The 20773-nt window shown below is 40.7% G+C and overlaps 1 protein-coding gene across 7 annotated transcripts in view; it reads left to right on the top strand.

Annotated features, from left to right (window-relative positions):
* The first annotated feature begins 1364 nt into the window (after nucleotides 1-1364).
* Nucleotides 1365-20773, top strand: part of nfixb (nuclear factor I/Xb) — an 87362-nt gene continuing 67953 nt past the window's right edge. Inside the window, exons 1-3 of one of the 7 annotated variants that reach the window (XM_088357560.1) lie at nucleotides 1365-2204; nucleotides 8609-8692; nucleotides 14722-14757. In XM_088357560.1, coding sequence (XP_088213686.1) covers nucleotides 2202-2204; nucleotides 8609-8692; nucleotides 14722-14757 — 123 coding nt within the window. In that variant the 5' untranslated portion in view covers nucleotides 1365-2201. Of the gene's footprint in view, nucleotides 2205-8608; nucleotides 8693-12007; nucleotides 12374-14721; nucleotides 14758-20773 lie in introns of those variants that run through there. The other 6 variants (XM_088357564.1, XM_088357562.1, XM_088357566.1 and 3 more) reach the window with 6 other exon arrangements.

The raw sequence follows: 20773 nt of genomic DNA on the forward strand, positions 1-20773 counted from the left end.
CCTTCTGAAGCCGCGTGCACGCTGGCCTCCAACCATAATGGCTACTTTATAGGCAAATCAAATGCGTCCATTCGTTCACAACGAAATGAGAGAATAGACGCGGTTGTGGCGGGTTCGAGTGGGCCTGCCAAGGTCAACATTCTTAAATGGACCGTTGCCCAGTGGATCTTTTGTCTCAAAAGTTGATGTTAAAAGCCAAGACGACACAAACGGGCCTTGCAGCGTTCGGTGCGTGCACGCGCATTAATGTTTGCGCGTCACATTGCCATTACGCGCACTACGGACAACTTGTCTATCAACACAAATTTAATATTTCTTTTTTTAATGCATGTTGCGCTCGCATTGCACGCCCCTTTAAGCAGGTTTTGGGATAGGCCTGTTACGTAACGATGCCAAAGAAAAGAACAAATATTGGTGTGAGAACATAAAATACAACATAAATCCGTTCGCTAAGAAGATTATTAAATCGCCGTATTATGATTTTAGGCCTTATGTTTATTAGACCATAAGGACTTTTTTTTAAAATCAGAGTACGTCCAAAATCGAGCCAATTAAACTTTTGAGGCTTAATTAAAATATTAGTCTGATGCAATTGTATGTTTTATTTGTCCTGTTTCGTTAATTTCACATTGAACATCATTTATATAGCACACGTGCTGTGGCAAAAATGTGTTTTGCATGCGTATTTAATTAAACCCAAATTATTTCCTTGGCTGGACATGCCATCACGTTAATATTGAGAACCTTATTCATTTTTAATACTTACTCTCTTCAAAATTAATTGTGTCTTATAAATAAAAACAGAAATACATTCTTGTTATTTAAATTCTTAAGCAAATTTATACAAAGTGGATTTGGACCTAATGGACATGGATATAGATTTCTGTATTTGTACATAAATTATATTACAAAATATTTAAATGCTTATTTTATATACACATATATATGTTAAAAATGAAAAAAAAAAAGGATTTTTAAATTTATTTTTACTATTTTGTATCTCGTACCTTTGCACATCCATTCGATGCTTTTGGCAGGAGGACCAAACCCACAGGGCCTCAAAACGTATAGTGACAGACAATCCATCATGCCAATAAGTGTTTAATTTAAAGAAATTCATCCGTATCATTAAAAACGAGATTGACTCGAGGTGCAAGATCTTGCTCGCGTCTTAGATTTGAAAAGGTATATGTAAAATCAATCACATATTCCCTCTGAGTTTTTCTAGCATCCTTGTGGATCACATGGGATGCTCTGACACTTCCTTCCGATTTGGTTATTTTAATCATCGACATGACTTTTAACATCTCCTTTTCCTTATATCGCCTTTCGCCCTCCATCCCAAAATAACGCGTTTTCACCCGAACCGATGCTCGCTCGCTCCCTCCCGTCCACGCGCCAGAGTGCGTCGGCCTCGAGCTGCCCCTATAGCTGCGCTGTCGCCGGTGCGGGCTCGCTAATCCCCCTGCGTCCATGCTTTCCTCTGAGCCGGTATTTAATTCCTCTAAACCCCCAGCTGCCGCCCTGCTTCCTCACTGAGCACGACAGACTGCGCACCGCTGCGGTTATTAATAATTCAGCCGCCCTTCGCTCCGCGGCCACAGGAGGAGACCGCGCGTCCTCGCCTGCTTGGTCCAGCTTCTGGTGCTTGCGCGCGTGCTGTCACTCGGTTTTGCACGATCGGTACTAGATTTCTTTAGTCTTCAATTCACTTCCATCGCAAATCGCCAACGAAGGAACACCGCGCTTGTCGTGGCCACCGCGCGCCAGGCTCCGGAGATCAACCCCGAAGCTCTTCGGAACTTTTCCCCGCACGTGGAGCGAGTTGGACCGCAGTTAGTGGGAACCATGCAGCTGGCTCGAACCGGTGAGCGGGTCGGCTAACAAGACTCCACAATTCACGCTGCAAGCCAGAGAGATCTTTCTCTCTTGACCGCCAGCCGAATTTGATGGAAATATGACGCACCTTGCATGAAGAAATCAGCAAGCAGACGACTTGGATTACAGCCCGTAGTTTACATAAAAAACAACAATGTTTACCAAACCGGGTTTGCTTCCGGTATTTTAAGGCCAAGCTGAACGAGAACCCGAACGCTTTCTTTTCTCCCACAAACTTTTTTTTTTTTTTTGGAAGCCAAACTTTTTTTCCAGAGTGGAAAATGGGTCTCTGAGAGGGTTTTGGCATCATTCCCTACACCACAATGGTACGTGCTGTGTAAACCAATAATTTGCTCATTTGTGCAGTCAGCTTTAAACGTGATTGTAGCAGCGCATGCATTTAATGATGTTTGGGTTTTATTGTTCATAACTTTGTTTGCTTATATGGTGCAGAGGTCCCATCACATCACGTTTAAAAAAATATATCCAACAGACCTTTTTGTGTTATTTAGAAATATCCTGTCTGCTTTCTCAATCTCTCTGAGCTGTTCTGATGACTGGAGTCTTAATAAGCCTCCACCCTTCTATTAATAGTTCCATATATGATATGCACTATCATATCATACGGTGTAAGCAGACAACCAAAAGGCGCCCTACAAGTTGAGTAAAGGTTGTTGACATGTCAAGTGCTTGCAAAGTCAAAGTTATCTTTGGAAACTTGGCTGCAAGTGGAGCTTTCAACGATGCACTGTTTTTTTTTGGGTGTAATTATGCAAAATGTGTCCATTCCGCATGTTGGTTACTTGTGAAATTCATTGACCAGGCAATTTTTGTGATATTACTCATTCTAAACAATTCCAGATAAAAAGCTCTTATTTGCTGAAATTGGCAGAAAAAGCTCACAGTAAGTCAAAAAAAAAGTGTGCAGTTTACAGATGAACTGTGATATATAACTTGCACATCATTGACCCTTAGATGAGTTCTATTTTCTACTTTTTGCAGCATTGAACTTGAGCCAGTTGTTCAGGGAACCTCCCACATACAACCTTCTCAAGTTCCAGGAAGACATCTTATTTGCACATGAATATGGGAGATTATTAGTATGAATAATTATTTGTTTACAAGAATCCAAGCTAATGTGGCAGATGTTCAAAAAAAAAAAAAGCTCCTCGGTAAAAAGGATACAGAATTCAGGACAAGTCTCGTGTGGGATTATCTTGCCTTGTAAGTCTCCTGCTATTCGCATCTTATTTTTAAAATAACAGCAAAAGTCGCAGCAAATAATTTTGTAGTGTGATGAAGTATGTGTTGAACAGTGTGAGGTTTCTCTGGAGGCGGAATCCTTCACAGTGACATACAAACACCACTTGGATGATTTATATCTGCCACTATAGTGACTTGTCCAAATATGCTGTAGAACAAATGGGATGTTTAACCTCTTGCCCGGTCGCCCTCAAAAAGTGGTATGTCGAAAAATTCTGGTTCAAAAAGTTAGAATATAACAGAAATAAGAAATATTATATGATTTAACTTGATGATTGACTGTAAGTGCCTTATTTGTGTTGCTATACACACAGTGGCGGAACTAGAGGGGGGGCCGTAGGGGAACTTGCCCCCCTGAAATATGCTCGCCCCCTCCCTCCCCAGGTATCAGTGGCGTTAATTGACTTTTAGGTATTTTCCATTTTTTTTCAGGGATTTTTTTTCAATGATAATTGAGTCAATTCATTAAGTCAAGCAAGTCAGTAGATCAGAAGTTGGTGTCGTATTAGTTTTGACATATGTCTCTCAGGAAGGCAGTCGTTCCTTACTCCGTAATTTCAAATTGTATGACTTGAAGGGCATTTCCGTGTGTGTGTGTGTGTGTGAGGCCTGCTCCATGATTAGCGGTTTGTACAGTGTGATTGCTGTCTTGGCTGTCAGTCATCCCCGCACAGAATGTACACAGAATCGTTACGCTGTTAGCTTGACATATTCCTGGAAAAGTAAACTTTTTATGCAAAAGATGTAATTTAAAGAGGGGAAACTAGGCGGCGTCATTGATTTTTCTTGTAACATTGTACGAACCACATCAGAAGTTAGAAGAATAAGAAAAAAACTCTAAATTAGTGCTGGAACGCAAAGCTCATGATTTAAAAGAGATTAAATCCACACAGTCTTTCCAAACCAATATTGCTCATTATTATTTATTCATTGAGTTTTTAATAGTCAGGTAATGTTCTATGATACTTAACCTGTTCAGGGTCATGAGTTGCATTGCACCTTATTTGTGTTTCTTTACACACAGGGGCGGAGCTAGAGGGGGGGGACTTCTGGGGAGTTGCCCCCCCTTCCTATTCAGTCACAGAGTACATACAGTACAGTATTTGCTCTATTGCTGAGTGGCATGTGAAAAAACGCTGAACAAGTCAGACTCATTTAGAATCAACTGACTTCATTTTTGTCACATACACACCCTTTGATGACACGTAAGGAAGAGCGACAAGAAGGCTCGACTTCATGCGTTTTACGTTGCTGGAGTTTTGCAGGATATACTGAGGTCTTGTGCAAAGTTATGAGTGATGGCGGGTTTCTCTCTGAAGTTGCGTGCGGCGTATGTGGTTTCATTCGGAATTGTATGACTGTTGGAAAATCCAAATTGAGCGGCTTCACTGTAAAAGTAATTTAGGTGTCGAGCATGTGAATTCCCCCTTGTAACTCGGTAAAATACCCATTTGAATTAAAAGTTACAGGAAGAACACACATTTCACTTTAAAAAATTCAATATATTAAAAATACTTTCCCCACCATTTAAGCATTTAGAATTACAGCACACATCACACACCCGATTTCTCGTCAGGCTGAAATTAGCCAAAATGGAAGCTCATTAGCCAAATAGCCAAAATGGAATTTTAATTCATTTCAATGGGGAAACAATGATTTGATACACAGTGACAAACATTCATTTTGTCAAGATGTTATAGTACTTCAGCATCACAAATAAAGACACATGTTTCGGAATGTTAAGTAGTCTTACTTGGTCTCACAGCTGATAACACTGTTAACACTCTCTCACAGCTACCCCCCCTGCTTCAATTACTTTGTCAAGACTTAACTCTCACATTAATTGGTTTCACAGGACATCCAGGCGGCACACCAGCTGTGTAACAGAGTCATTTGAATCGATTTAATTTGAGAATGACTCGCTGTCTGCTGCTGTGTCATTTGAATTTGAAAATAAAATCACAGCAACAATACATGTATTTTCTCTCTTCTCCATCCTCTTTAGGGCTTTAATGAGGAATTAGAGCCAATAGCATTATTCATTACACAGTGCTTGCCAACTATTTATCACTGCAACAATATTAGCATATTTGTTTGAATTTTTTTTTTCATAACCAGGTTTTAGCATTTTTAATAATCTGGCATCGAGCGTGTCTCACCAAACTGAATGCTGAAGCAAGACTAGTGGCAAGCCCCAGAAACATACTAAAAATCTTTTTTAACACACACATACACACACTCTGCTCTAATTACCGCCTCCCTCCCTACGCCCTGCCTCGTATTGCTCACTCCTTAGATGCAGGTGTAAAATATCACATTTTCTCAGCAATTCTCCCTGGGGTGGCGCTGGCTTGGGCTCACACAACACCAATTTCCCCTTTCATTTTTTTTTTTTTTCTCGACAAACAACGTCCTCCTCCCCATCCTTCCCATACTTTGATGTTCCTGCCACATCTGCGCAGGTTTGTTAGCTTGTTAGCAGGTGAAGAATGAGGACGCAATTAAGTTGGAATGAAGTGGGACGAGGCAAGGTGCATGTTATGTCCTCGCGGAAGGCGAGTTCTCTGATGCTCCGGAAAGCGCCCGGCTCGTGGCAATCGAAGGGCTGTTCGCTAATTGTGAGGGTACCTGCCTCTCGTGATCGTTTGGAGACTGTTGAGACCCAGGTGGTTTATGAGCCGCTGTGTGAAGTCTGAGCGATGGCGAAGGGTGGGCCATATGTATATGTGCTCTGATTAATCCAGCGCCATGAAACCTGGCCAACTTCAGCATCCCTATTAAGAGCTGTCATGCTTTATGAGAGGTGGAGATAACAGGCAAGCAGATGAGACTGGCAGATTAATACTGCAAACTACTGTACTTACTTTAATGCGGTCAAGTTAGATATTTTCAACCATCGGTATTGGTATCGGGTTGGTAGACGCCAATCGCTGGGTCTCGCTTAAAACCCGGAAATGTGCATAGCCGACAAAAACATGCTTTTCAAAATTCCAATCACAGCAAAACCAAACGCTGACAGTGGACCATTCATCAAAAGTAGTCGCTGAACCCATCAGGATGGTTAAATCTGGAATAAACTGGACTAAAATCCTGAAGTAGCAAATCCAGAATGAGAAAGCAAAACTCAATTTGCCACATTGTGTTGCCACATTTTAGCCGGTGCTTTGAATTTTGCCGCCTGTGCTATAATGTCATCAGTTATCTTTAACTCAAACTAAAATGTCACAAGTGTTGACTAGCCTAAAAATAGCATGCACATGACTTGAAACAAATACCCGGTGAAAATGCTGAAGTAGTAAATCCAGATTCAGAAAGTAAAATTAGTAAAATTTGTCCTTAGCCACAATTTAGCCAGGTGCTTTGAATTTGCCACCTCTGCTATAATGTTATCTTTGACTCAAACTAGACGAAAATGTCATAAAACTTAAAACTAGCCTAAAAATAGCATGCACATGACTTGAATCATAGACTAAAATTAAAACAGACCGTCAAAAACAACACTGACACGGAAGGCGGCCATTGCTGTAGGGAGCTACGTCAAACAAAAAAAATCATCATGAGTGTTGACGGTGATAAAAAGATAATCGTCTTTAATATCACCTTTCGTGTATCCTTATGTCTTCAGCCTACTTGAACCTGATTTGTTGTGTGCGAATCATTTCTCACCGTTCAAACTCTTAACAAAAACAGGCACTTGGAATTGCTAGTCTGCCTTCTTTTCAGCTACTCTGTGATTATAAACAGAGTAAAATATATCCCTCAGCTGCTCCCGCCAGTTTAAGAGCTTAAAAGAAAGCCCAGAGAAGTTGACAAGGGCAACATTTAGTGGGACAAATGGTTTCCCTCCAGTGTTATCCCACCAATTGACGATGACAAGAGAGGATGGATGCTGAGGCCATACGCCATGTTTTCGCTTCCATTATTCCGCTTTCGCATTTACGCAAAAGTGCCTCGTGCTCGACCGGCTACGAGCGACGCCGACTGCGCTTAACAAAACCAATGTTGATCTTGCCCTGATCATTCCGACCTTGTACCAAAACAAACTGAGTCGATTCACACAAGAAGATGCCCTTCCTGTGTTTGAGTCAAAGGGAAAAGGCTCGAGTCGTAACCTCTCATTCAGCCGGATATGAATAGCTTGTGTCTTTCGCACTCAAACCACAGCGCGCTTGGCCAGAATCTGAAACTTATTATAGTTGTGTGTTTATGTATGTGTCTGTTCATGTATTTGTTCAAGTGCAATCCCGTGTCATAGTTTGCACATGTGCGTGTTTCTGCATATGTAACGGCTTAAGTGACCTAACGTTTGCTTTGATTATATATATATATATATAAAAAAAAAATGCTGACATGCATAACTTGGTTGTTATGAGATACCAATTTCGGGTACATGTTTGTTTCTGATGACAACATAAGATTGGCTGTCCTCATGTGCTCTACCCAACAATTTATTTTAGGTTTCCTTGTCTTCACTCTTGAGGTTTCTTTTGTTTTTTTTTAAACCTGGCAACTTCCACATTCACCTAACAGGCTGATTAAAAACAAAACACTCAAATTTAATTCAGATATCAAGTCTGACATGTCCCACAGCAGACAAATTACTTTCGATGTTGTATTTACACAAAGACAAGTCATTTTAACGACAACATAAAAACACGACAGATTTTGAAAAAAGGAAAGACCTCCGCCAAGGCTGCAAGTTTGTGTCCTGTAGGTGGCGATAATATATATATCGGTTGGATGTATGGCAAGTGTATGTAATGTGTGCATGTGTGCATGACTTTCTCTGTGTGTGAGTGTGTGTGTGTGTGTGTGTGTGGGAATGATTTTTGCTGAATCAGTGAGCAATGCAGGTGAAATGGCAGCGGCAGGAAATGCCATTGTGTTGGAGTATTGTGTGTTGCCACCACAGCTAAACACTTTGCTCTCCATTCAAGTTGCAACGAGAGATTGGCTTCGGCCCTGCACAGCACATGGCAACACACTCGCACACATTTCTGCAGAGCGAGAGACATTTTAATATCATTATTTGAATGATCAGATGTGGTGGGACCATTTCAGTTTTTGATCTTCTGTAAGTGTTTGCTGTTGAACAGTGTGCAAAAATATTTGGCCATCTTTACAGCTGTTGTTTTAGCAATGCTATGATGAACCTATAATTATTCATCACATCCACTAAAAGGAATTGAAATTAATGTTAGGTTTTATTGGTGTTTGGTTAGGAGTTAGTCATTTACGCAATGTGCTTATGCAATTTGTTTACAGTGGACATTGCGACTCGATTCTTTTATTTATTTTTTTACCTCAATCAGTTTAAATAGATTCTGAATCGATTTTCGATGAATCGTTACATCCCTGCTATTGTTTAAAAAGTCATAAATACAGAACTCTGGGGTGGCCTAATACTTTTGCACACTTTGGATACTTGTAAGTATATGAAGAAATAACTGTTGTGTTATTATTTCAGGCAACCGAAAACTTTCTGTTGAATGAAGAACCCTCCAGAGGTCCTGGGATGCCTGAATGCTTTGTTGTGTCAGATTCATACAGGGTATGGAATATTATTATTATTATTATTATTGGTATGAATGATGATGATGATTATTATTGATTATTATTATTATTATGAGTCATTGCTTATTATTGTTATGACGGACAGTTGGCGTTCAAGCTCTTGATAATTGCCACAATTATAACGTCATTCACAGTACTATAAGTCAGCTGCAAGCCATTACAATCATTATTTCCACACGCACATTTTGACGAAAAGGGGGCCCTTGCAACTTGCACAAAATCCCCCCCCCCCTCATGGCCAACCCCACCAGGATTGAAAATGATCTTATATGAAAAGAACAGCAAAGACTTTAAGGAAGTTGATTTCCAGATTAAAATGGTAGAAACGATGGGTTGAGAGGAGAAAGACGACCGGGTTTACGATTGCTAATGAGATGGAAGCCGCAGTTTTTTTAGGACGCAGCCTTTTGTTTTCACTGAGCTCAGACTCACGCCAAGTCTCACAGAGAATCTGGTTTATACAGAGTATCATGTATCTCGGCGTAGCGAGATGAAGCATGGTGGCTGTAATTGAGGTGCACGGCTGGTAGGAGTTTTTTTTTTAGGGTAGCGGGGGGTGTCAATTCTAGGGCCAATGAGTTCAAGTACATCCACAGGAGGGTTTCTACCTTCTCCATGTCTGCACTGAGCTACCTTTAACTTCCTGAGGAACAACATGTACTTGCTTTAGAAGCAATAAATCAACTCCAGTTAGAAATTGCAATTCCCTCAGAACTTGCATGTACATGCTCACAAATACTTTAGCAGCGGCAACGCTATCAAAGGATATAAATGGATGAATTAACCGATGGCAAACACAAGGATCATCGGAATCTATAGAACTAGCCAACTGTGAAAAATCCTACCGCCAAATCAAATATTCATTCATCACTGCACATCATAGCAATTGTTGGCTATTATGCTGTTACGCCCCCTAGTGGCTCTCAGCGGGATTTTTTTTCACGTCAAAAACAGCTTTTAAATGAATGCTATGACATCATTGCTTCTATATGTATTAGCTGCCCTTTGACCAGACCAGTAAAAAATATTTTTGGCAATAGCCCCCGGATAAGTGAATGCTCGTTACCATGCTTCAATTTCATAGCATTCACACGTCGTCCATGTTGGAAGGATTCTTCCGGGATCCTCTACAACTCTGTCGTCACGGCGATCTTGATGTCCACTGCATCTTCCAAAGGGGTCTCCTTGATGACCCTATTGAGGAAAAAAAAAGGGAGGGGGGGGTTCTATGGAGTCATGCCAGAAACTGTCAGATGCTTAAGCAGTGGTGTTGTCATGGTGAAGCAGCCATGAGTCCTGGCCTCAACTCTCACCTCTTCTCGTGCACTGATTCTGTTTTATCGTCTGGCCCTCATTAAAGCGGCAACCTCATAGTTTGTATCGAAACCAATTTTATGACGCCCGTCCTGGAACTTTTCTGACGCACCTCGTGTATTTAATGGTAATATTTCAAGTACTCAAGTTACAGACACAATTGACTTTAGAAGTCCATTTTTTGGACGGATCCTCTGAGCAAGAGTCTTTGGCAGGTCATGACTTCTATATCTGGAGCCACTTAAAGCAATGCCAGATAGACCTCGAGCCAGCCGCCACAACCACACATCGCTTTCTCCCCTGTGCACCACAGCGACAGCTGGGTGTGGTGTTATTACGGCTCACGATATCAGACGGTGCGTTCGGCAAACTTCTGATTCCCTGACCGACCCGTCCGTCTTTTCAACCTCTGTATTTTATTTAGATTGAGCAGCGGAAAGCTTCGGTTCCGCTCGCAAAAAATGACACAATGGTCCTGTTCCGGAGCGGGCGTAAATATGCGTGTTTTGTGAAAAGGCCGAGCGGCGGCAGACCAAGCGAGCGTAAGCATATGGCTCTAGCATGTGCTCCTTAATGAGAGATTTACTCACGTCGACCGCTAAATGCGTGGCTCATTTGAGGAGCGCTCGCATGTGTTTCGTGCAAGTGGACTCATTTGAAGGATTACGATCCGCGCTCAGCCACTCTCATAACCTTTTGCACCCGTGCTGCTTTTAATAACTTGCATGAAAGTCTGAATTCCAACAAAGTGTTTCAGGTACAAATGAGGGTGTCCTGTTGTTTTGGTGGCAAAGCGAGGGGGGGGGGGTGACCTCTTTTTTTTTTTTTTTTGCACCCCATGACCACAGATTTTCTTTTTGAGCAGTAATTGGCCACATTTCTTTGTTGGACCTGCGCAGGCTTGCGGTTTTAAACGCACAAGCGGTAGGCCTCATAAATCTGCGGGACTCCAGTGTCAGGCCCCAAATTAGCTTCTCTTCTTTTACAATGACTTCACTCCCACCCAGAATTTCCACCATACATTTGGGATCCCATCCAAGAAACTTCACTCTGTTTTTTGTCTTCTTCTTTTTTATGGGATGAATCACTCACTACTGTGTGTGTGCGTGTGTGCATGACAAAACGATACATTTTTACTCGCTGGTATTTTGATACTGCTTGATTATATGTCCGTCCTCGGCGTTTGGCATTATTTCTCCTTTCAACTCCAGTGAATGCTGACTGTTTGGCTTGGCCTCACATGAAAAGTACAGATGTGGCCTCTGGACGGGGTGAAAAATGGTTCAGTGGATAAATAGTCTTCACTTCATGAAATAATGCATCTATTCACACGCCCTCCAATGAATGAAGGTGTTAAATCCAGAGCGGAATGGAGCTCGGGTGAAATTATTGCATCAGCAGCTGCAACGGAACACTTTCAAAACATTTGACATATTTGTGTAAAGCCGGATTGTAGAATACTGCGTCGCCAGTGCATGTTCTCACAACATAAATGTGTGAAGTTTTGCACTCGAGATACACACAGCAGCCCCATTTGCCTTGCGGCTGGTGCATCTCTATTCTCCTGAAGTGTTTGTGTACCATGAGTTTCAAATATAAAATAATCAACAAATATTTACACATCAGCAATGTAAACTTTAGATTTTTTTTTGCACTGATTCCAAATTTGCCCTCGTTTTTTTCCTCATAATTTTATAATAGCAACAATATATGTAATATGGTAATCTGAATGAAGGGTTAGGTTCTTTAACAGATGGCTTTAAAAAAAAACGCTATAAATTATAAATCGCATGGTGAAATCCGTATTGCTTTTATAGGTCAAATTTAAAAACAAAAAAAATGTAAACACCTCAAAAACCTCACGCGCTAGAAAAAAACAGTCAATACATTTTTGAAACCAGCGTCTAAAATATATTTAGAGATCCACAAAAGCCAATTGCTGTTATCACATTGATAATTCGAAGGGTCATTGAACGCAACGAGAGTGAATGTCATTCCTCACTACCACGTAAGGAAGCGATGACGTAGGCGTCAAACGCACCAAATAACATTTGTATAATTTGCTATATTTCGGGCTGAATCCGCGATCTAATCCTAAACGTGAAGCGCGGCGTTGCAAGTCCTGCAAAGACGAGAAGAGAGGTGGGAGGCGAACTTTTTTGCCTGAAAGTTTGTGTAAGCGTTCTAAGGCGGGGTTACTGTAAGCTTGCAGCATGGAGTGAGAGTAACAGGACGGCGAGCGATTGCAATGCAGCACCACGGCGAGCTTCCATCCGATTTAAATAAGCTCTCCGCTTCTTCTGCGTGAAAAATCAACATGTACTCCCCGTACTGCTTGACACAGGTAAACTACCTTTTCTTGTTCCGTTGTTTTGCGTCGATTTTGCCGAGGGGGAGGGGGGGGGACGCCGGTTTTGCTTGCGCTTGGTTTGTAGATTCTATTTGTCCAAAAAAAGAAATGTTTCCTTTTGCTTGACTCGAACTCTCATGATCTTGCGCTGCAATATTTTCACTTTTGCCGCGGGTCACAAGTCCTCTTATTTTATTTATTTATTTTGGGAGGTGGGCGCTCCCCCCCCCCCCCCCCCCCTAAATGAATTACATACAAAAAGAAAGAGGAGGAGAAGAGTGTCAGAGCGCTTGGATACGCAGACTGAATTTGGAAGTTTAATATTAGCGGTGGAAGCGTGTGGGACTGTTGAGCGGGAGAAAGTGTGCGGACATGTGCGTGCCTGCGTGTGTGTATATCCTAAATAGTTTTACACTCGATCTGCATCCCCTTGTATATTGATTTTTTTTTTCCATGCGATGGCATATTGCTTTTGCCAATTTGCATGTTTTGCAATTGAATGCAACACGTGATCTGACGCGCACTGGGTCAAGTTCACGATCTCGGATAGTGAAGGTGTGCGCGCGCGCGTCCGTGCGCGTGCGCTCACGTTTGCGGCTCGATATCTCACGCAGGAAAGGGAAAAGGGGGTTGTTAGTGAAAGACTTCATTATAACTGTCATTTTGTTAACATCTGTGAGGAAGTTTTCCCTCACTGGTTTGCTTGTCAACCTCCAAGATTACGCAGAAACCACCAAGCCCGAGTTTTATGAACCTTGAAGAAGTGTGAACCGCCCAAAGAAATGTTACTTGCTTGCTTTTCACATCCTTGGCGTCTTTTACTTCAAATAATATAATGACATGCTGTAAAAAAGGAAACAAATATAAATATGTCTATATAGATTGATGTATATATATATTTATGCAGCTGCAATACTTGTGTGTGTGTGTGTGTGTGTGTGTGTGCGTGCGTGCGTGTGTGTGTGTGTGCATGTGTGTGTGTGTGTGTGTGTGTGTGAGACAGTTTACTGTAGTTTAACTTTTTATTCTTATTATTAATAATTTTATTATTGTACAAATTGGAGACAGACAGACCTATCAGACATTCCTTGCAAATCTCGCTCTCTTCATCCACAAAATGTTACTATAATGCTAATATACTATTTTCTGCTGTAAAATATTGGTCCTTCTCATGTTTTGTAAAGCAAAAAAAATTTTGTTTTGTATATTTTCATATAGTTCCTTCGTGTTGAGAGATAAACCTAGTTTCAGGTCCGACATGATTCATAGTAATGGTGCAAATGTGTCCATTCTTCTGTTCTCAGTCATAATTTGATAAAGTAGACTTGTTTCTCCCTTATCAGCTTGGCCAGTGATGTGCAATTTAGTCTTGATTTTACAGTGGTTTTATTGAACAAGTTACTATTAATTACTACTTGAGGTGGCAGGATGCTCTCTGCGGTGTACTACGTCTGGTTTCCACTTCAGAATATTAACTTGGAAATTTGTCCTTGTGGTGATGCCAGAAAAGAGAAATGGGAGGTTTTTTTTTTTCTTATCCTTAAATTTTTTTTTTTTTATTCAAGCAGATAGAACAGGCTGCTAAGTGTGTTGACTGAGTCATCGAGGGGAGAGTCGCACCTTATGATGAGATGGAAAACAGACACTGAATGATGCATATTGCCTGTAAAATAGATGTTGCTAGGATTTTGATGAACTTCAGTATTCATATTTGAATGCAAATACTAATATTCAGAGGCACATTGTTTTTTTTTCAAAAAGAACTTCATACCTACATTTGCCTTTGCTGGATTGAAACCAAACGCCATATGATATTCTTTCCAACAATAAATTTCAATTGCTGCACACACACATTGAGAATTTTCTTACAGTACTGTTTGCATCCAGACAACCCATTTTGTCTATTTAATTGTTGTTAATTATTAAATAAAATCCAACCTCAGGCACCAAATATTGCATCAGTCTTCAACAGATGAATGATTAACAGCAATAAATGATTGCTGGACAGTGGGGCACGTGCCCTGGTATGTGGAAGTAAGTGTGTGGAAGTGTGTGTGTGTGTGTATAATCCCTATTCCAAATTTCCTACTCCACTTTTAAATTGACACTGCTCTTCATTTTGCCATATTTGTTGAATTTGTGTGCCTTTTTCCAGAATGTGTCGCCTGTAGGCCAGAATTCTGCCACACTGTGCACAATTTGTAAAACTTGTGATGTTGTCATGTCACACTGTGTCACTGGTGCGACATTTTTAACTTATTGCTTCCCTCTGCCCCCCCTCTGCCCGCCTGGACGCTGACCCCCTGCTCTCCTCGCCTCTTAACACCCTCTCAACACTAAAGTATTATCCTACTCACCTTCTAAACAATGCCCTAGTGGTAAGTCTTGTCCCATTTTATTCAGCATTAGTCTTTTTTTTTTTTAAATATTCTATCTTGACAAAATGTTTTTTTTTGTGTGTGGTAATCTCTTGGGACATGCTGACCTGCAGCAGGATATTTTCTTGTCACATAAGTTTTTCCGTAGTTCGGAACCACGCAAAAGTAATGGGATGATAATAAAACCCATTGAAAATAAAAGCTTAAACTACCAGCCAATTTTGGACCAATCATAAAAACTGTTAATCAGGATTATTTGTTTGCAGTAGTATTGCATCATATTATTATCATTCATTTTTTAATAAAAGCAAAATTTTGCCTATTTTATCGCATTGGACCGCATTAAATTTCCATGTAGGCGTTATTTTTTTTGAAAAAATAACTTCACATTTTGGAATTTCATTCATTCACACAGTAGCGAAGATCACCTGCAACGTTCTACTTCTCATGATATACTGTGATCATGCACTTTAAATATATACAGTATATATATAGATGATGGCTGATTGCTTTTGTGGTACCAGTCTAGTAGTGCAAACACTTGAATGTTGCTCCAAGAGGATGTATTGTATTTTTGTTCCATCCCCAGCAGATGTTATCAGCCTTTTTTAGAGAGCCGTGTTGTGAAAGAAAACAGCCAAACATTATTCAGAGTGGCAAGCCTGAGAAAGCGTGAGAAAACATAGTTTTACTATGATTTAAAGGAATATAATCACCATGGTGACTTTACAAAAGATGTTTTCATACTGTATGTGTTGCGGTGGCGGCGGCAAATACTCACCCAGTTGCTATTCAGACCTGGAAAAGAAGTTAGCCCATTCAAAATGATGGAATGGAGCCATTATATAAAAATAAATCTTTTTTTTCGGGGGATAATGAAGTATTTTATTTTCTCAGATGTCAGCGGATCAGCCCCATTTTGCATTGCACATGCTCGTTTTTGTGTAAGGTTTTATGGTTCCGAATAAAACGCCCACACAGACGTACACAAAACGTTTTATTAAGCACACTCTTAACACTTTTGGGTGCCAGTTTCCAACCTTGCTTCAAAAATAGTCTTGACTGGAAAATAACATTAGATTCATTTTTAAATGCATCATTAGCTGCTTGCTTGAATAATGCCTAAGATTCATTTGAGTCCATGTACGCACCCAAATTCTATATTTGTGCACAAAACTGGCCCACTTACTTAATTTTTGGACTCAAGACAGATCAATGAACTCATTTTTATGATCTCAAGTCAATACCAAAAAAAAAAAGGATGTCTTCTTGACGTTAACGTATACATTTGACTGGCGACCTACATTTATAGCAAAATATGATGAATAATTATGAGCAAAAATAGATAAATAAGCACACAATGACATCTGCATATTCATGTTTCTCTGATAAATGTCACATTTGTAATAGCAATTTTCTGCTAGTGAGGGAAGCCTGATTGGACAGAATTTATTGTTTGCAAAGAATCCCATCCAATCAAAGGTGAACCGGGGTGCTTTTGGCAAGCGGCGGCAAATATAGATTTAAATTAAGTAGCATGTAGTTTTTATCTTTAGCTGCACACAGAACTAACTGCGTCTAATTCAATATCAGCACAGCTGTCCCAGCATCCGTGGAGAATGGATTCCTACCGCTATTGCCACGGGAGGCTCCAGCCAAAATGAATGGGAGGATATCCAGAGTTGTGTGATTGTGACTGAGCCGAGGTAGTCTCACACGAGTGTGTTTGTGTGTGTGAGATTTTACGTTTGTGTCCCTTTCCCTTCACTCCCTGTCACCTCTGGCTTGGATTAGTCTTTGGCACAACCCCGGCCGGCGCTGCCCACAGGCCCAGTGAGGTTCTGTGGTTGGCGATATGTTATGTTGTTGCTATGGAAACCAAACACACACACACACTAGTGCTAAATTACATAATTGAGCTACCATATACAGGGCAAGAGAAAATAATGAGTGTACACAATATGGGAAGAGTGAAAAAAAGCTCAGCAGCCATCTCCGCAAAGCGGCCGAGTACCAGAAAATAGAAATTCAGTGGTGAATTTTTGAGCGCTTCGTCATAACTGAGCTGCAGCCGCCAGTACAGGATGTTCTTTCCTCAGATTTTGAATCATAAATCTAAATAACAGTGCAGCCATTATGTGCGTATTTGGAGCGCTGAGACGTTCAATCCGAAGGGGCGGCTGAGGACAAGGTGCTGGTGGCGAAGCACACGTGCTGTTTATAAAAGATGGAATCATCCGTGGTTATGTGAAAGAAGGAGGGGCAGTTTTGGATTCGGGACAAATACAGTTCACCACGAGGCATAGGCTCGGATTTCAGCGGGGAACCTACAACCGCCCCCCCCGTCGTCTAAAGCCTCACTTTTTCCTTTTTTTTTTTTAGTTATTGTATCTGCGAGACTGGAGTGGAATAAATGTGTCATTTTGTGCAAAACAAAAATGACTGTTAGGTTGTGAGCACGTCTTTGAAAGAGACAAAGACACCTCCGAGAGATTAGTTTGGAAGCTGCAGCGGTTTTATCAGAACTGGAGAACATGTCATCATCTTCACCAGTCGTTTTGCTAATGCTCATTAAAATCATAATTAAAAAACTAAGTTAGTGGCATTAAAAAAATAATCAAAAGAAAAATATTTTAATGAGAACATTTTAAAAAGTTTGAGTGTAATTAAAATAAAGTCATGAGATCGGGGCGTCCCTAATTCAAAGACGTATGAAAATAATCTGCTTTGGAAAAAATTGACCGAAACAAATTTGATCGAGATACTTAATGGAATTTCTTCAAAACGGTCTCCTTCTAGGAAAAAAAAATCGTCATTGCATGTGTTAATAGTCATTGTTTATTATCAAATCGCTAGTAAATATTTTACGATGACAATAATCATATTATCTGTTTCTTGTTCGTAAAGCAGGTCAAAACTTTCGGTAATCAGTCACAAATGAAATACAATTGAACTTTACATTTTTTTCCCCCCTCTGCTTTTATTGGGCCACAACAGGTCGACAGAAATAGAGTTGTTGTTTCAAATCAATCCATCAAGGTCACTTCGGTGCGGACATGTCTGGCCCGGCCGGCTTGCCTGTCTGTCTGACCTATATCTCCCTGCGACAGCTAAATATATACAGTAGACTCCCTCATTACAAAGCTTCCAGATTAATCTGGATGAAATCTGAGCTGTGTTTGTCTCTGGCATTCCGACTTACCGCTGCTTCAAATATTTTTGTCTTGGCTCATGTTATCTCCCGTCCTCAAATTCAAAGACTGGTTAAACGTTGAGAATCTGCCTGTTTTTATGTGGACCGTTCAAAAGTCTTATGTCGAAGAGTCAATTTGTTCGAACGGATTCTTCGTTGGATGCACCTGGTGAAACCCGCGGTTGTAATCATTCGGTGCCTTTAGCTTTCGAAGTCATCGCAGGATGTCGTAAGACATCGAAGCCATCAATTACTGTCAAATCGTTTATCTTTTCACCACTTCATTGAGTCCTAAGTTGAAGTTGAGGTTAGAGAACGACGCATTGATTGGCTCGCTGATTGCGTTTCGACTTTCCAGAACTTTTCATCATCATCCCGCATTACCTCATGTGTCCGTTCCAAAACACGGGACATGCATGGTGTGCCACACGTGCAGGGCTTTTTTTTTTTTTTAACTCATTCACTGCTAGCACAAAATGGCTACTTTAGCCGTCAATGGCAATGAATGAGTTAATATACGCTGCAAACACACATTGACCTGTATCGGATAACAGTTATCGCCTTTAATTCCAATTTTCTTTTGCTGAGTGAAACACATTGGAGAGCATTTATTGGGTTAATGTATGAAGGAAAATGTTTTCCTGTCTTGGGGGTGGGTGGAGGAACGTTGACGCTCGGAGGCTTATGAACCCGCAAGTCAAACAGTAATGAAAACAGTTGTGACCTGATTTTGAGAGCTGGGAAACAAGACGTAAAGTGGATGGGGGAAGAGAATTTTTTTTTAGGCAAAAGGCAGGACAAAGAATGACATGGAACACTGTCGCCGCATGCTAGTCTTTTGTTTCCCATTTTTTTCTCCATGTTACTGTATCAAACAGGGCCACCCCGTTTTGCTAAAGACTAGCTGTCACCTCAGGGAACAAAGTGCTTGCGCTGGCTCTGGAGCAGGAAGTTGGCATAGAACCAAAGCTGGAAAATCTATACTGTGTTTCATAATATATAAAAATATCTTTGCCTCGGTTGAACTCGGAGGAGGCCTGGCAGCTGTTAGCAAAACTCTTGCTAACTGCTGTTAGCAAGACTCTTTGTGTTTCTTGGGCATTTTATAGTTCTTGCGACTTGCCAGATAGACCCTTGTTTTTTTTTTTTTTTTGAAGGATCAGAGTGAGAGTTGTTTGGAGGAGGCCAAAGAGGGCTCAGGGTTATACTCAAACACAACTCTGTGGCTTCTCCCTTTTGGCTCAGGCAGCCAGTAACTACTATCCTCCTCCAGCAGCACCATACTCTGGGTCCCGACTTCTGATATGCTCTGTTTAGGCCCAAAAGTAATAGCTCCAAGATCTGTGGAAAAGTTTCAATGGAAATTTCAGTGCGGAGTGAGAATTTGGCAGCAGTGTGGAGATAAAAAACAAAACAAAACAAAGATTGATCAGATTTATCTCTATCTTGAGAGTTTGTGCTTCTAACGGTCATTATGACAGTTAATAAATTTGCTTCAGTTCCTGCTGTCGGCTACCGACTCTCCTTATTTATGGACACGGGAACTTCCAAAGTTGAATGTCCTGAAAGTGGACGACTTTGGGCTTCAACGAAAATGCCTGATATCAGTGTAGGTTGAAAAGTCATCATACCGTACGTACTAGTCATCAGCAGGTCTTGCGAGACCTCAGCGCAGAGAAACCTGCCAACAGTTATCTATTTGGATGTATTATTTATGATTTCTTTCTACTTTGTCGGAAAGTATGTTGCGTATCAATCACTTTAACAGACCATACAAACGGAGATGTGTTTTATGCTGTTGACTGAAAACATTGGGGTCAAAAAGTGAGATCGGATGTTAGCAAGCTTCACTTGAGTCTTTTAGGAGTTGATGTGTTCCAATACTTTTGCTCAAGTAAAACTTTTTTGTTTTGCCACAACTAATGCTAAGTTGTGTGGCAGATGCAGATGTATACAAACTGAAAAAAAAAAGTTTTGTCCAAATATTTTCAGATTCCAGCAAAATATAAGAGCTTACTGTTCCAATACTTTTGCAATGGAGTGCGTTTGCTTTACATTTTGTCCGTTTTTTTTTTTTTGTGTTGTATTATAGTGTGGTTAGCATCCTGTAGAGTTTCATGACATTGAAAGTTCAATTTATTTACTTAGTGTTATATAACATTATGTAATTGAGATTGCATCCGCTGGGACGTCACAATGGATCGTGCGGTTCTTTGGCAGTTCCTCTGAAGGTGTTCTCGAAATAATATTCCTGTTAAATGTAAATATGGTGAAAATATTTGATGGGTGTGGGGTGGGGGTGAACAATTATAAAGTCAAGCCTCTGTCAGAGCTCTCCACCGCCACATCTTGAGATAAAATCCTAAATTGGTCTTATTATGGTCATCATGTGGAATAAGCGCAATCATCATCATCTTCCAGCACCTGCAAAAAGCGCTTGGAAAGTGTTGTCTGTCCCAGCTGCACACTTGTAAGCGAGTCGTGCCTTTTTTGGGTCTTATTTTTCATCTTTCAATGGGCACACCTGACTAAAACTATTTTGAAGGAAGGAAAAGTTTCGAGTCACACGGGGACCACAAATTGACCGTATATTGCAGCCAGGCTTTGGAGATTTACGATGAAAGTGAATAGGGATGTGTGGGCGCCAATTCAAAGGTGCATTTTTTTTTTGGGGAATACTTGGAGGAGCTGAAGGCCTTGAGAATGGAGTGGAAAAACTTTAACCAAAAAAAGTGACTGTGTTACTTCTCTCTCTTTCAGCTCAGGAAAAAAAGAGAAGGAATTTGGCGGGAAAGAACAAGGCGCACTTTTTTTTATAATCTT

This window comes from Syngnathus floridae, chromosome 17, assembly GCF_059516105.1.
Source record: "Syngnathus floridae isolate MCC-2025c chromosome 17, RoL_Sflo_1.0, whole genome shotgun sequence".
In the NCBI taxonomy this organism is placed as follows: Eukaryota; Metazoa; Chordata; class Actinopteri; order Syngnathiformes; family Syngnathidae; genus Syngnathus; species Syngnathus floridae.